Source organism: Macrotis lagotis, chromosome 4, assembly GCF_037893015.1.
Source record: "Macrotis lagotis isolate mMagLag1 chromosome 4, bilby.v1.9.chrom.fasta, whole genome shotgun sequence".
NCBI lineage: Eukaryota > Metazoa > Chordata > Mammalia > Peramelemorphia > Peramelidae > Macrotis > Macrotis lagotis.
Genome location: NC_133661.1, coordinates 151,832,976 through 151,850,932, shown reverse-complemented (window position 1 = coordinate 151,850,932; position 17,957 = coordinate 151,832,976). Strand labels below are relative to the sequence as shown.

Here is a 17,957-nt window from a genome sequence, read left to right as displayed (position 1 = left end):
AGGGAAGGTATAAGAAAGGACTAATAAAAATTTTGGTCTCATTCCTTGACAGTGATTTCCCCATACCTACTTTATAAGGGGCAAGGGGCAAAAGGAGTATAATAGAAATAACAATTTCACAAGATCTTGTTTATAGCCCACTGTTATTAGCTTGGAGCTATAGGAAAAAAGGAAAACACACGACACATACATTATTCATGAATAATATAGCACAACAAAAAACACTTTAAATAGCAAGTGGAGAGATTTAGAAGAACAATAATGGGAGAGTTTTTTGACCAATCTGAATCTTATTCCTATGATCTCAAATTTCTACTGTCACATTAATAAAACCACTTTTCTTAGATATACTAAGGACCAAGTTAAGTTTCCAAAGGACAGCTTTAGAATACTTAAGCCTCTCTTTACTACAGAGGGAAAAAAAAGGCATCAGTGATTGAAGTAGACCATATCAGACATGTCAGAAACTATTCTTTAAACCTTTTTTGGTCATTTTTTAGTGGAGGGAATTTTAAAATATATAACAAGAAGAGTCTATGTCCACTCAGGAAATCTGACAAGTTATCTATTGAATCAGGACCATTCATAATAAATGTCTGTCTGAAGAATACTAAAGGAGATGGGACAATGTCCCTGCCCTCATGGAGCTTACAGTCTGGTAAGTGGATACATAAATAACCAAGACCAAAATGCATTAGAAAAAGGTAAGACAAAGTGCCTGAGGAGGTGATGGGATGAGGGAAGGGTAAGGAGAGGGAAAGGGAGAGAAGATGGCTTGGGAGAATATGGTTGCAGGTGATCTTCTAGGGCTTAAGAGTAAAAGAAAAACAATTCTTTTATGGGGTTAAATCAGAGCTAAACTACTGATACATTTACAATTTTAATTTTCTCCTGCCTTGATTTTGTTAATTCTCTAATTATAAGACTAAGGGCTATTTCTTTTATGTTATATAATGCTATTTTAGACCTTAGAACTGGAGGGATTTAGAATTTTAAAATGGAAGATACCACAGATCATCAAAACCAACTCACTTATTTTAAAAATCAGAAAATTAAGGATTAAAGAAAAAGTGACTCACATTCACAATGTCAGAATTGGAACCCAGATGTTGATGTCAAATGTAGTGCTCTACTATACTATGTTGTTCAGGGCTGCCCCCCACCCCCACCCCCAATATCCTATTCAAGAAATCAAAAGGAACAAAAGTTAATGCACATGACCCGTACAATCTAGAGTGAGAGTGGGAGTGGGAGTGGGAGTGGGAGTGGGAGTGGGAGGGAAGGTCGACTCTGGCTTTCATGATTTTCTCTAGTTCCTTTCAGGAGCACGTGAATAGGAAAGAAGAGTGAATAAGTTAGTAGAAATAAGCAAGGTTTGGGATTTGTCAAGGTATGACTTGCAGTGGATCATGGAAGCAAAAGGATTAAAGTCTATACTACCTGCATTCAAAAAAGAAAATTCACAGGGACATAAAAGCTGCCAATGTCTTGTTGTCAGAGCAAGGAGAGGTTAAGCTTGCAGACTTTGGAGTTGCTGGCCAGTTGACAGATACACAGATACACCTTAAAGTGGGGTCCACATACCACAGTGATCTGAACCTCTGAGTAAAACAAGAAATGGGAATTAAGTAGATGAGGAACTAGGACGTTAGTCTAGGTGAGGGAACATTAATATGTATGTTGATATACACCAATAAGAAGGCAGAAGTTGGGATGAAGAGAAAGACTGTGAGTTAGGCACTGAACTCGAGAAACAAAGAGCAACATTCTCCTATTACATTAGGAATGGAACCTGTAATGAATCACTCAGTGTCCAAGTAGTTACTTGAGCCTTATAGTATTACATTTTGGCTACAAAATGAATACGAGTGTGTACCAAATGATATGTACTCCAAAGAAAAAGATGTACTCTACTGAGCCACTTTATAAGAATTTCAAGTTAACCTTTCTCTTTTATCTTCCCTCTCCACTGGCTCCTTCCTATATAATTGCAAAGAGGCTCAGGTCTCCCCAATCTAAAAGAAACAAAAACAATTAAAAAAAAAACCACCCTAAGCACCTTTCTATTTTACCATTAGATTTCTTAAATTTCCTGGGAAAAGTGGTTCACACTCTATGACTTCACTTCTTTACCAACTGTCCTCTTTTAACTCCTAGTAATTTGGCTTCTACTTAACTATTCTACTGACACTACTCTTTGAAGTTCACTGAAGACTTCCCTAATCACCAAATCCAAAGACTTTATCTATTCTCAATCTCTAATTCCTTTGTAGGAGTGAAAATATTTGAATTTTTCTATGTAGAAGGTATTCTCTTGGCTCCAGGGACTATTACTTTTTGGTTCTGAAGGCAAACCAAGCTTCTCTATATTCTATTTTGGATGTTCCTTCCTCTCTAAACCCTTTGTTATAATCTAGTTCCCATGACTTCAGCTATCATCTCTATGGCTGACTTTCAAAATATTTATCTCCAATTGACAATATTACGAAGCAAAAGAATTCTGAAAGTTTAGAATTTTGATCAATGCAGTGGTCCAGAAGACTGATCATATAGGTTCACTTCTTGCCAGAGACGATTGATTAAAATGCACAATAAACCATACATTTTGGGACATGGCTAATGTCAGAATGTTTTACTAGAAAATGTGTGGTTTTATTAAGATTTAATTTTCATTTTAAAAAACTGTTTGATGGACTGTGGAGGTGGATAATAAATGCTTGTAAAAATAAATTAATTTTAAAAATCTAACTCCAGCCTCAATCTTTCTTCTTGGTCTCCAAAGGTGCCTGTGGGACAACTGTACCTTGGTTGTCCTTCTAACACCTCAAATTCAACATATCTAAAATTATCTCATTAGCCTTCTCCTTAAATTGTTCTTCATCATTTCTATCCATTCATCCACCTCCAATGTTCAAACACAGGAATTGTTTATTTCTTTCTTTTTTAAAACTAAATTTTAATTTCTTTCAATCACTTCATTTCCTCACACCTCCTCTAACCCCATTGAGAAATATTCTCATGTTCCCCCCCTTTTCTAATTCCTCTTTCACAACATGATTAATATAAAAATATGTTAAACACAATTGTATAGGTACAACTTTTACCAGATTGTTTGCTGTCATGGGGAGGGGAAAGTAAAGGGAGGGTGGTAGAAAATTGTGTATAAATTTGCAAATGGATGAATGTTAAAAAACTACCTTTGCATGTAATTGTTAATATTGAATAAAGTTTCAACAAATAAAAAAGAAAAAGAAAGAAAATTCCTGTTACAAGCAGTAACAGGCTTAACTCAAGAGATGAAATGAAGCAGGTTCAATTCAAGACCACCACAACAAAGCAATTGTTGCAATAAAGTAACTCACACAAAATTTTTTGATTTCTCAATGCATATAAAAGTTATATTTTATATATATTCAGCAAGCAATAGTATAATATTCAAGTGGAAGGTCTTGCCTCCATGTTGATGGCTGCTGACTGATCAGTGTGAGTGGTTGCTGAAGGCTGAGGGATCTGTGGCAATTTCCTAAAATAAGAGAATATTGGCCACACTGATTGATTCTTCCTTCCATTAGAGGTCATTGTAGGGTTATTAACTGACTTAGTTTCAATGCTGTTGTGTCTCAGGGAATAGGGAAAAGGGAGACCAAAGGAAAAGGGGGGACAGAGAATAGCTGGTCATTATAGTAATTAGAACACATAAAACATTTATAGATTAAGTTAAGATGTCTTATATGGGTAGTTTGTGGAGCCCCAAAACAATCACAATAGTAATATTAAAGATCACTGCTCATATCATAACAGATACGATAATAATGGAAATATTTGAAAACCTGCAAGAATTACCAAAATATAACAGTAGTACATGTCATTGGAAAAGGATTGTTACAAACCTTCAATTTAAACAATATACGTGAAGTGAGGTAAGTGAAGTGGTATAAAAAAGTATGCCTGTATTGACATTTCCTTTTCCTTCCCTTTACAGTAGATAGAATGCTATGCTTAGAATTTAGAAGACTAAGAACAAATCTGGCCTCAGATACTTAGTAGCTGTGTGAGCAAGTCAATTAACCTGTTTGTCTCAGTTTCCCCAAATGTAAAATGGGAATTATAATAGCATCTACCTCACAGAGTCGTTGCAAGGATAAAATGAATAGTGTTTGTAAAGCACTTTTCTAGTCTCAAAATACTATATAAAGGTTTATTGTTATTGTCATACTATCTTGTCAATTTTTTTTTTTTTTTTGCAGGGCAATGGGGTTAAGTGGCTTGCCCAAGGCCACACAGCTGAGTAATTATTAAGTGTCTGAGGCCCGATTTGAACTCAGGTACTCCTGACTCCAGGGCCGGTGCTCTATCCATTGCGCCACCTAGCCACCCCTATCTTGTTAATTTTACCTCTACAACTTTTCTTTTTTCATTACTACAATCCTAGCATGAGAATCTCTAACTAGGACAACTGCAAAAGTTTTCTAAAATGTACTTGGTTATTTCTCTTTTCTCCAATCCAGCTATTGTCAGCGCAATTCTCCACACATATCTCTGATCACGTCACTTTTACACTCAAAAATCTTCAGTGTCTTCTGAATTCCAATACCTTCTGAGCAAAATTCACATGTCTTTGCCTGACATTTGAGGTTTCCTATGATCCTAAGCACCATTTCGCCTCCTACCTTATCTTACATTGCTCTCTATTATATACAATGCTCTCCATCACATCCCATAGTCCAGTTAAACTGCACTGCTCCACTCCCGGAACATGGCTTGTGATTTCAAAGGGCCTTTGCTTAAAATGTTTCCTGAAATTTACTCCCTTCTCACCTCATACTATAGCATTTCTATCCATTTATTAAAACTTACTGTCATTGCTTTCCTTTCTCTCTCTGGCCTAACAGTTAAAACTGTTTGAGAGTTCTCTACTAACTTCAGCACACAGAGGATGTATACACTGTATTCTCTCTCAGTCAGTTGGTGAATAAACATGGATTAAGTCCCTGCTGAGTTTCACGTCCTGTGCTAGGGACACAAAAAGAAATACAAGGCAGTCCCTGTGCTTCCCAATCTGGTGATGGAGATAACTCACAAGCAAACCTGTACAACAGGCTTTCTACAAGAAGAACAGTAAATAATGAACAGAGGGGAAAACTCACTGAAGAAGGTGGGATTTTAGTTTGTCTACAGATGACATGATCCAAGAAGGCAAGTAGGGACTCTATCTCTTGGTTGTCTCCCATAGTAGCAAGCATAATCTACTTCCCACCACTCTCTGTTTAAAAAGCAATACTGAGAATGGCTAGGTGGCGCAGTGGATAGAGCACCGGCCCTGGAGTCAGGAGTCCCTGAGTTCAAATCCGGCCTCAGACACTTAATAATTACTGAGCTGTGTGGTCTTGGGCAAGCCACTTAACCCCATTGCCTTGCAAAAGAAAAGCAATACTGAACAGGATGGGAGGATATAATGCTTTTATTAATGATTATTCAAGCTTGTTAATGTAAAGAATTTCCAAGTCTGTGAACTTCTTACAAGTATTTTATGTAGTCAACGTATAGTATCTAAGTGAAAATAGGAATCAATGAGAGCAACCTAGGATGGATGAAGAGGGATTAAAAAAAACAGCAAGAATAATGATATTTGATATTTTAACTCTCTAATTTAGTATTTTATATTTACATAATCATAGTTTAATATAAAGAAAATGACAAATTGTCTTATGGTAATAGTATACTAATTATAAATTCATAGAGTATTCAATTGTTTATAATAATGGTTGTCCTTCATTCTTAAAGAAGACCATGACAATAGGGAGATGACGCTATGACAAGCAAATGAATTGGATTTGAGTGAGGGGTGCTGTGCTATGCCACCAGCCTCATTTTCTCCTCCAGAGCCATCTGGATCCAGGGGCCAGATAGGAATCAGGACAACTGGAGATGGCTTTGGATGCGAAGCAGTTAGGATTAAATAACGTGCCCAAGGTCACACAGCTAGCAAATGTCTGAAATGGGAATTGAACTCCCATCCTCTTGACTCCAGTGCTTTATCCACCAATAAAGGGGCATTTAGCTGCATTGTTTATACCTCTTATACAATGAATTATTTGCTCAAAGTAGATTGCTAAATCAAATTCAAATAATCATATTAAAAATTACCAATATAAAAAAAGAAGTTAAATTTTCAGAAAGTGGTCCTGTCTGTGCACACATGCATACATCCACAGCCATACACAGAATGAGAAATTCCTATTCCTAATACAAGGAATGAGAAAAATATATGCTGAATATATGAAAAGAGGCAGAAGTATTTCTAAAAGTAAATTCTACTTTGAGGTCTTGAATGCTTAAATTTTATTAGAATGTAATCTTCAGAGCTATTTCAAATCAATTGGCTTGAGTCCTTTATTTTTTATTTTTTTTTAGTTTTTGCAAGGCAATGGGGTTAAGTGGCTTGCCCAAGGCCACACGGCTATTTGAACCCAGGTACTCCTGACTCCAAGGCCGGTGCTCTATCCACTGCACCAACTAGCCGCCCGAGTCTTTTATTCTTAAATAAAACAACTTAAGCAGAATGAAAAAAACCCCACCAATTTAAATTATAGTAAATAAAGCCAGGTAATAAATACTTTCCCATTTCTTTTTCTATTTTTTTTGATCCACTATATAAAAGATCTTTTTAACTCCTTTAAGAAATGAGAATTCAGCCTAGATAGTTAATGTACTGTTTTTAATGGGCTAATATTTGTTTTTTCAATTTGTTTTTCAATGAATAAAAATATATTTTATCTCTTAACATCCATGGAAAACAAAAACAAAAACAAAACCTTTATAGCAAATATACATGGGCAAACAAAATAAATGCCTGTGGGTCAATAATTCTTTAATTGTTTTCTAGTCAATAAAAAATCTGCTTTGCAAATTAGCCATGGGGGTGGGGTCTGTATATAGCTGAATCTTAACTCTTGACTCCAACATCAATTCATCATGAGTCCTCCTCTGGAATAATGGTTGATCATTGCATTAATCAGATTTCTTATGCCTTTCAAAGTTTGTTGTCTCTGAAATAGGGCTATTATTGTATAAAATGTTCTTCTGGTTTTACATCAGTTCAAGTCTTTAATAAGTTTTTTGGAAACTATTCCCTTTATCATTTCTTTTAGCCTATTAGAATGTCATCATATCCATATGCCATAGTTTGTTCAACCATTCCCCAATTTGTGGGCACCCCCTCAGTTTAAAATTTTTTGCCAGTGCAAAAAAGAGTTGCCAGAAATATTTTTGTATATATGGGTTCTTTCCTCTTTTTTTAAAAAATCTTTTTGGGTTCCAAGATCTGTCAATGGATCAAAAAGTATGAAATGTTTTATATTTTTTTGAGACAATTTTAAACTGCTGTTGTGATTGCCTGGTGACACTTTCCAGAATTGCTGGACTAGTTCTCAGTTTTATCAAAAGGCATTATTAACATGTCTTTTCTTTTTTTTTTTAGAAGAATAAAAGAATATCTTTTTTTATTTCTTTTCATTGGAATCTCTCTCTTTTTTATAATACTTTTAAAAATTTTTATTAAAGATATTATTTGTTTTACAATTCCCCTCCAATCTTACTTCCCTCCCCCACCACTGAAAGCAATCAGCCAGTCTTTACTTTGTTTCCATAACATGCCTTTTCTGTGGGCCAATAATTTTAAAAAGTGGTTCTACTGATGATTTCCGTTGAGGAGTACAAATACATATCTATAAATCATAGAGAGCAGAGTTGTCAAATACAAAGAAAGGCATTCAGATTAATTATAAGTAATAGCTGACTGTGAATCTTTGCATACATAACAGATAATTAGAATTATTTTAGATAGGGAATAAATCTGGGAGATACTATAAATTCAACCCCTTATTTATAAAGGAAATGAAAGCCTAGAGGTTATGTACTTAATTCTGGGGCAGCTTGATGGCCCAAAGGATAGAGTACTGAGTCTGGAGGCAGGAAGTCCTGAGTTCAAATCAGGTCTGAGATGCTTACTAGCTATGTGAACTTGGACAAATCACTTAATCTGTTTGCCTCAATTTTTCTCATTTGTAAAAATTAGGATAATAATAACTGCTTCTCAGGACTGTTGTAAGGCTCCAATGAGATAATATTTGTATAGCATTTTAGTACAATGCCTATTAATTATTGCTACCATTGTTATTATTACTACTACTATTTATACCTAAACTTACAAAACCTAGTTAATTTCTTAAATAAGACTACAGTGCTATGAAAATATTTCATTTCTCAACAGACTGAAACTAGACAACTTAGGGAGGTTTTCTTTGCATTAGAAAGCAAGGATGTGAATTGCTGCCCACAGGGATACTCACTCTGTCCCGAAAGATTTCAGAGTAACATTCACCTGCAAACCTCTCAAACTTAACAATTCCCAGCTCTTCTGGCACTTACCAGGCCTTGGATATGACTCAAATATAATACCCAAAATGCTGATTTTATGTCCAATATTTTCACTCCATCCAAGTTATCATAAAGATCATTTAAAAAATTTCATTTCACAGAATCACAAACTTTTACAGCAGGAATCAATCTCATCTGTAATCTATATTCAACCTACAATCCCTGAAAGGGTTCCCAACTACAACATAGCTGTCAAATGGTCATTCAGTCCCTTTCTGAAGACCATCAATAAGGAAAGCCTAACATTTGCCAGGACAGTTCATATAATTTGGGGCAAACTCACTGTCAGGAAATTTTCCTTTAATATCAAGCCTAAGTTTACCTCTTCACAACTTCTACCTGTTATTCCTGGTTCTGTCTTTTGGAACATACATGATAGCTGTCCTAAGACTTCATTAAGTTCCACTGAGTTATCTCCTCTTCAGTTAGTCAGCAAGCATTTATTAAGATCCTACTATGTGCCAAAAACTTTATTATGCACTAGAGATACAAAGAAAGACAGTCCATGATCTTTTTTGGTTGTTTGTTTTTGACTTTTGCAAGGCAATGAGGTTAAGTGACTTGCCCAAGTAAGTATTAAGTATCTGAGGCCTGATTTGAACCCGGTCCTCCAGATTCCAATAGGTCACCTAGATGCCCTGACAGTCCATGATCTTAAAGCGCTCACAGACTAACTTGAGAGACAAGATCAATGCAAATAAGATCAGTTAGGACTCAATATTTGCACATTTAACTTTTGCGACTTCAAGCATTCAAATGATTTTATTAGTAACTTCATTTTCACTTCTGAGTTGGCAACAATGCATAATTATGGCTATGCAGTACAAGGAAAAAAAAGAGAGGCTTGATACATGCAAATTTGTGGATTAGATGTATTAGCTATGCACTTCATTGGTCTTGTTTACCATACCATTATAAAGAGCTTCCCTGGAATTTGGAGTGTAAGAGGTAATACTAGTTCAACAACAGCAACTCAATTCCCAGTAATCCATGGGAAGGGTGAGCAGATATAATAAAAATAACTATTCCATCAAAATTAATCTATTTATTCAATGTCATACAAATCAAATTATCAAAAAAATTAATAGAGCTAGAAAAATATCAAAATTCATCTGGAAAAGCAAAAGGATATGAATATCAAGTGAATCAATTGAAAAAAATGAGAAAAGTGACTTAGCTATACCAGATCTCAAACTATATTTTGAAGAGTAAATCATCAAAACTATTTTGAACTGGCTAAGAAACAGAGTGGTAAATCAATGAAATAGATTAGATACACAATACATTGTAGTAAATGATCATAGTAATTTCATGTTTAATAACCCTAAAGATTCAAATTTTTAGGACAAAAACTGTTGGGAGGGACAGCTGAGCGGTGCAGTGGATAGAGCACCAGCCCTGGAGTCAGGAGTACCTGAGTTCAATTTCGGCCTCAGACACTTAATAATTATCTAGCTGTGTGACCTTGGGCTATTAACACTTAACTGCACTGCCTTTTAAAAACCTAAAAAAAACCCCAACTGCTGGGGAAACTGGAAAACAGTATGACAAAAACTAGTTATAGACCAATATCACACACCACATACCAACAAGATAAGGTCAAAATGCCTACATAATTTAGATATGTGATATCATAAATAAGGCCATTATTAGAAGTAGGCAGCTAGATGGCACAATGTTGAGAGTGTGGGCCCTGAAGTCAGAAGGACCTGAGTTCAGATTTGACCTCACTTACTAGCTGTGTGACCTTTGGCAAGTCACTTAAGCCTTGAATACAGGATTATCTTCAGTTATCCTGACTCCTATCTGGCCACTGGACCCAGCTGACGCTGGAGGAAAAAGTGAGACTGGTGACATCACCTCCCTAATGTCATGTTCTTCTTCAAAAATTAAGGACAAATATATTTAAGATGGATTATGTCCAATATAGTCCTTATTGCTATTGAATATTGAAATCAACAAACCAAGCTACCCTTTCTCTTTAGGGCAGTGAGATGGGGGAGAGCCTAAGAGCACTGGCCTTGGGAGTTAAGACCACAGGAGTTCAAATCCAGTCTCAGACACTTGACACCTACTAGCTGTGTGACCTTAGATAAGTCACTTAACCCTGATTACCTCACATTCAGGGCCATCTCTAGTCATCTGGATTCATAACTGGCCATTAGACCCTGATGACTCCAGAGGAGAAGGGATGGTCCAGCTACTCTTTCTTTGTAATCCCATAATAGCTTCTGATGCAAAATAGGCTCTTAATAATTGTTTATTGAGTGACTTATCTTGTTATGGCAATAGCTAAGGTTTAAGTGAAAGGTTGGAACCCTATAGAAGAACTTAACTAATAAAATGATAGTTTGATTTGTATGAAAATAAAGGGAGTGCTTTGGGATCAGGTTTGTCATAATTTCATAACTTTCAGTTTCATTTGTTTTGCTGTTCCTCTCCTTTCCATTTACTGTATGGTGGTTGTGTATTGTTTCCTGGTTCTGTTTACGTATGTCTTCTGCTTCTCATCATCACTTTTTCATTGTAGTGATATTCCATAAATATTTAGCCATTAAAAATGGTGAAAAACTACTTTTCTTTCAGTTCCTTACTATTATAAAAATGAATAACATAAATATTTTGACATTAACATTAACCTCCTTGGAGTATGCCAATAGTGGAAATCTGTGGGTCAAGAGGCATTATATTTTTATGATTTACTTTAATTTCTTTTAATAGCAAAAATTGCTTTCTAGAATGATCTGACAGCCTCATTAGTAGTAGACTAGTCTGATCATATATCCACAATCCTTACAACCCTATTTCCTAGATGTGATGACTGTTGCATCAATGCAATGGAAATGACATACACACATACAGCATGAAAATTATACAAGTTTGACTTGTACTTACTTTTTTCAACTGAGCCTTACAATATCTGGCCCAACTCAAACACCATAATTAACTAGAAAAGAAACCCAACAACCTTAAAAATAGATAAATTCATTTTCAGGTGACTCCAATTCAACCAACACTTATTAAGTACTTACTAAGTATGTGCCTTGTGCTCTATATTCTATGAATGAGCAGTGAGGTTATACAGTGGATAGAGCAGCGGCCCTGGAGTCAGGGGGACAGGAGTAATACAGCCTCAGACATTTGACAAGTACTTACTAGTTATGTGACCTTGGGCAAGTCACCTACCCCAGACTGCCTTGCATCCAGGGCCACCTCCAACTGTCTGGTCACTAGACTCAGATGGCTTTGGAGGAGAAAGTGAGGCTGGTGGCTTAACATAGCACCCCCTCAATGATGTCATGGCCTTTTGAGAATGAAGGAAAAACATATCATCATGTTCTATGAAATAATTAAGACAGAAAAGGAAAAGAAATATGCATAAATACAAGGCAAAATGTAATAAATGTAAAGGAGAAGCTGGAACAAAGTATTTGAGAACTCTGAGAAGAAATCATTTTTAGATAAGGAGTGAATGAGTAGGAGTTTAATCCAGAAAAGAACTGTTGAGTAGACAGAATTCCAGTTAGGCCTTGAAGGATGGAATTTTAGTAGATTGGGGAGAGATGATCCATTCATTCCAGGGCTAGGAGTAGCATAAAAACATGGAGATAAGAACAAAGAATGAGAAAAGAAATGGGCAATTAGTCCAGTGTTTTTAAGTAAAGCTGGAATGACACATTGGAGTCAGATCATGCAAGTCCTTGAATGCCAGAATATTATGCTTTTGAGTAGGTTATCGGACAATTTAAGTAGGAATATTACTGAAAAAGCAGTGTGAAGGGAAGACTGGAGAGAAGCAGGATAATTTGTTAGGAAATTATTATAATAATCCAGGTAAGGAGTTAACAAAAACTAGGGTAGTTGCAGTGAGAATGGAAAGAAGGGGATATTTTTGCTAGGTCACGCAAAAGGTAGATTCAAAAGGTATAATCTGACTGAAACTATGGTGTAAAGGAGAAAGGATGAGTCTAAAGAAGAATATGGCATGGTACACTGGAAAGAATATTGGCTTTGGAGTCAGAGAAGCTGAAGTTGAATCTCATCTCTGCTACATATTACTAAGGTGATCTGGGGAAGGTCACAGTCTTAGTCCCTAATTGGAGATTACCTGCCTAGAGGACTTTAAGGTCCTTTTCAACAAATAATCCTAAACAGAAAATTTGGCAGAAGATAAAATAGTTCTAGTTGGGACAGAGAATTTGAGAAGACTTGAAAATTGAGAAATGGAGATTTCCAAATGTCTCCAAGGAGATAAAGAAGTGAGTTGCCTAAAGGTAGTAACTAAAGGGCAGATTTGAAGGACACGTACATCTAAGGGAGGCAATAAAGGAGAGAGAAAAGAGAGAGGATTAAAGAACCCCAGGAGTACAACAGTATTATGGGAATTCAAGAAGAGAATGTTAGTACTGTTGGAGAGGTCAAGTCGAAGATCAATAAAAGGTTGCTGAGTTAGATTTGACTAAAAGGGCAGTTAAGGAGAGAAACTAACTTGAAACTCACTGAGACTATCGAGTGAAAAGGAAAGAGAGAAACTATGGATAATAATAGTGGGCAAATGCTCTGGAATCAGGATATAGGTTCAAATCCCACCTGTGATGCTTACTATTTGTACAATTTTGGGGAAGTCAACCTACTTGGACTTTGGTGCCCTCATTCTTTGTTTTTGTTTTATGATTTTTAAAAGATTTTTATGTTTTTACAAGGTCATGCAGCTAGATAATTATTATGTGTCTGAGGCAAAATTGGGACTCAGGTCTTCCTGACTCCAGAGTTGGTGCTCTATCCACTGTGCCACCTAGCTGCCCTGGTGTCCTCCTTAACCTTTCCTGTGAAATAGTAAGATAAAGACTATTAACTACTTCACAGAATTTTAAATGCACACAATAAATAGTAAAAAATTACAAAGGAAACCAATTATGTTGAAATACAACTATAAAAAAAAGTTATATACACCCAAGTTCATGGCTTTTTGAAATCTAACTATGGACTCCTTAGGGAGTCTGTGGACCTAAGCTAAGAAAGAGCCTCTGATCTAGAAGGCTTCTTAGTCCCCCTTCAGATCTATGATGCTATCAAACAGAAAAAAAATAATATTTTAAAACAGAGGTATCACACACTACTATCTCAGAATGCTGTTTGAACCAGATTAAAATGTAATTGGAAATATTTGACAAATAAAAATTAATGTCAATTTATGATTTTCTAAATCAATGTAAGGACTGCTGGGATTCATTTGCACTTGAATTTGACACTGTCTTAAGGATAGAGCCAAAAGAGTAGGTTTTTTTTTTAAGGACAGGAAAGAGTACATATTTAAATGTTACTAAATTTGGATTGAGACTACTCAACACATAGAGTATTAGTTTTTCCTAGAAACACTAAGTAAAACACCAACTAAAAACCCAACCCATATCTTTTAATTCTTTAGTTTCTAATTGTATACTTTAAAACCAAAATTAGGGAGATGGAAACAAATCAGTTCAATCAAGACATGTTGAATATGAGGAAGTTGTGAAAAGCTTAAACTGGAAATGTGGTTGTTAGCCGAGTCTGTGACACCAGCATTATAGAATTAGCAATACATATATAAGTAAAAATAAGCACTGGAGATACAAAAGGAGGCAAAAGACAGTCACTGCCCCAAAGGAGCTCATAATTTAATATGGCAACAAATATAAGCAGGTTGTAGAACTATATACAGGTTAAATGGGAAATAATAAGCAGAGGGAAGTCAATGGGGTTGAGGAAGTTTTTCTGTAGAAGGTGGAAGGCACTTAAAAAGGAAGCCAGGAGACAGAGACAAGGTAGTGCTTTTATACCAATTAAGATGGAAGTAGAAAGCTCTTGAAAATGACTTTGTAGGTGGCATTTTAGTTACCTTAGCAACTCATTTCCCCTGAATCAAAGTTCTAAATAAATTCAGTTAAGCTTTCTGTGGTAGAATAAGGTCAGCACATCGCCTCCAGTTTTAGTCTGAGATTAGACCAAGAATTGTTACCATTGTCAAGAGAGACATGGGTAACATGGCACCTTAGTGCCTCTTTCAAGTGGTCTAATTTGGCCTATGTAATCATGGTCTCTGGAAGACTGTTTGGACCACAGGTCCAATTCATAGAATTCCTCCAGATCTAGGGTATTTGGAGAAAACACGGAAAATGATATCTGGCTAATTTCCATCTGCTTAGTGTCAAACTGCCTCAATTTTTCAAGCATACAATGCTTCAGATCCTTCATATGCTGCCATTGGAAAGTTTTCTTTTCCCACACGTCTCTGGGAGAATAAAAATAAAGACAATAACTGAGTCTTTAAAACTTGCATACTGGCCAAGTTTGAAAATCAGGAAGAGAAACATTACTGATGAGTGCATCTGTTTCAAGAAATCTAGCTTCCAGGTTACTGAATACTGGGAAGGCTCCAGATATTATGGGGGCCATTTAGTAAAGAATTACATCGGTGTAAGACTGAACGGAAATCCACACAAGTTGAGGTCTCTAACTTTTTCTAACACATACTTCAATAATTTACATCCATTCATGCAACAGGAACCTGGTTATCAGTTTAAGATCCTGCGTTAGTGGCTAGAGCACCGGCCCCGGAGTCAGGAGGACCTGAGTTCAAATCCAGCCTCCGACGCTTAACAATGACCTAGCTGTGCGGCCCCGCCGCCTCGGGGCGCCGACAGCGCGCTCTGGAACCCCAAGGCGCCCCGAGGCGCCTCGCTGCCGGCCCGCAGTCCGGCCCGGGCCTCGCCACGTCCCGGCCCAGTGGCCCCGGGGAGGGGGCGGCCCGGGCGGCCCGGGCGGGGCGGCGCGGCGGCTCCGGGCCTTCTCCTCCCCGGGGCCCCTCCCCCACGCTCGGCCGGGCCTGGGCCTGCCGCCCCGGGCACCCCCACAGCTGCGGGGCCCGGGGCCGCCCCGGCCAAGGCTCCCTCCCCCGGCCCGGCCCCGCCACTCACGGCGGCTCCCGTGAAGATGTCCTCGCCCTCGGCGTCGCTGTCCCCGGCCTCCGGCTCCGGGCCGCCCCCGCCGGCCGCCCCCTCGGGCCCCGGGGGCTCCGGGATCGGGAAGGGTGGGGGGAGCCGCTCCGAGCCGCCGCCGCCGCCGCCGCCCGACGCCATCTTCCCGCCCCGGCGGCGGAAGCCGCAGCGACGCTATATGGAGGGAAGGCCGGGAGCCGCGGGGGCCTGCTCCGGGGAGGAGAGCAGAGGCGGCGCGGACCGGGGCGACGGCCGAGCCACGGCCGGGGCGGGCCCGGCCTGGGGGCGGGGCGGGGGGCGGGGCGGAGAGGGCCCGGCCTGGGGGCGGGGCTGGGGGCGGGGCGGAGAGGGCCCGGCCTGGGGGCGGGGCGGGGCGGGGGGCGGGGCGGAGAGGGCCCGGCCTGGGGGCGGGCCCGGCTGGGGGCGGGGCGGGGCGGGGGGCGGGGCGGGGGGCGGGGCGGAGAGGGCCCGGCCTGGGGGCGGGGCTGGGGGCGGGGCAGAGTCTGGGGTTTAGTTAGTTTAGGGTTTTGCTAGGCAATGGGGTTAGGTGGCTTGGCCAAGGCCAAGGCAGCGAGCTAAGCGTCTGAGGTCGGATTTGAACTCAGGTCCTCCTCACTCCAGGCCCCATCCACTGTACCACCCAGCCGCCCCAAACTCACTGTTTTTAAAGGAAGTGGTGGCAGAACCCGGGAGCTAGGATCCGATCCGCTTAATAAGCATTTATTTAGTGCCGGCTATGTGCAGAAAGAGGCAAGAAAACCGTCCCTGCCCTTAAGGAGCTCAAAATCGAATGGAGGGGACGACATACAAGAGTTATACATAGGATGAATGGGAGATATTAACAGAGGGGATAAGCAGGCATTAATCACCTACTGTGTACAAGGCACTGGGTCATAGCCCGCTCTTCCGGACCCCACTCGGGACCATCTTGGCAAAGGCATTAGAGTGGTTTGCCATTTTCTTCTTCAGCTTATTTTACGATGACAAACTGAGGCAAGCAGGGCTCACTGACATGCCCAGGGTCACACAGCTAGTGTTCCAGGCCCCAGCGGCACTGGTGAAGACGAGTCCTCCTGATTCCAAGCCTAAGGCTCTGTTCACTTTGCCACAGAGGCAAAAGCAGACCCTGCTCTCAAGAAGCTCACAGTCAAATGGAGGGGAGAGCATGCAAACAGAAATGGACAAATAAATTATATACAGGGTGGGTAGGGAATAAGAGAAGGAAGGAACTAGGATTAAGAGGCGTTGGAAAAAACTTCTCACAAAAGATGGGATTTAACTCAGAGGCTCAATAGGGAGGTTGACACCATTAAGACTGAAGAGAAGGGCAGAGCTTCCTGGGCAAGAGGCAAAAACATCTCTGTAGCTGGAAGCAGAAGTATCTCAGTAAGCATAAAGTCACTAAAATTGCTACAAGGGAAAAGTAGGGGAAGAGAAAAAGGGAACCAAAACTGCTAAAGACCTTTATCCAAGTTCCATGAAGACTTATATTTTTTAGAGCCTTCTGGCTTCAAGGGCAGTCCTTTAACAACTATTCCACAAGAAAAAAAACAAAAACAAAAACATACTGCTCCTCAGCATATACTAGTCTTTTAATATGTACTTAAATGTTCTCTATGAAATCATTAATAATCATCTCATCTCTGCTCAAAAGTGTCATCTTGGAATAGCTCCAGATGAAACATCACATTTATCTTTAAATGCCCTTTTTGAAAAAATGCAATTAGAACTTGAGCGAGAGGAGCAGATCCAGAAGAAGATTGAACATGCTAACAACATGGGGTGATGATCAACCTTAATGGACTCGCTCACCCCATCAGTGTGATAATCAGGGACAATTTTAGGGGATCTGTGATGGAGAATACCATCTGTATCCAGAGAAGAAACTGGAGTTTAAAGCAAGTCTAAAACTTATTATCTTCAATTTTTAAAAGTTGTCTTATGTATTATGTAATCCTGCTATCTCTAATGCTTTCTTTCTTCCTTTTAGATCTATTTCTTCTCTCACCACACATCCAATTTTGATCTATGCATATCATAGATGCAATTGTAAAGACTATATCAGATTATCTTCTGTTGGGGCTGGGGAAGGGAAGGGAGGGAGGGAGAAAAAAATTGTGAAACTCAAAACCTTGTAAAAAATGATTGTAGAAACTACTATCGTCTGTCATTGGAAAACAAACTAACACAGCATCTTAAACTTAACATATGTAAGTTCCTGTTGGGTGAATGGATGTAAATTATTGAAGTGTTAGAAAAAGTTTGAGACCTCAACTTGAATAAAAAGGTGTAATTTGAGCACCACGAATCAGAGGAAAATTAATCCTAAAAAATTTTATTGCAGTCTATTCCTTGAGTTCACCATGTTAGAGATACTCCAGTATCCTCTTTGCATAATCTGCTTGTGATCAAAACGAGCAAAACGAAGAGACAAGATTGTAGTCCCATGATAGGAAATCCAGTAGAATTTAACACACTGCTCCGGTTTGCCATGCAATCCAAATAAGAAAAAGTAGCGGGCAGTTATGAGAAAATGAGAAA

The 17,957-nt window shown here is 38.9% G+C and overlaps 1 protein-coding gene across 1 annotated transcript in view; it reads right to left on the bottom strand.

Moving 5' to 3' along the window:
• SNX1 (sorting nexin 1) overlaps positions 1–15,713 on the bottom strand; it is a 46,093-nt gene extending 30,380 nt beyond the window's left edge. Inside the window, exon 1 of the mRNA XM_074234368.1 lies at positions 15,396–15,713. Within this exon, the coding sequence (XP_074090469.1) occupies positions 15,396–15,557 (162 nt within the window). The 5' untranslated portion in view covers positions 15,558–15,713. The remainder of the gene's footprint in view (positions 1–15,395) is intronic.
• Between the last annotated feature and the right edge of the window lie 2,244 nt (positions 15,714–17,957).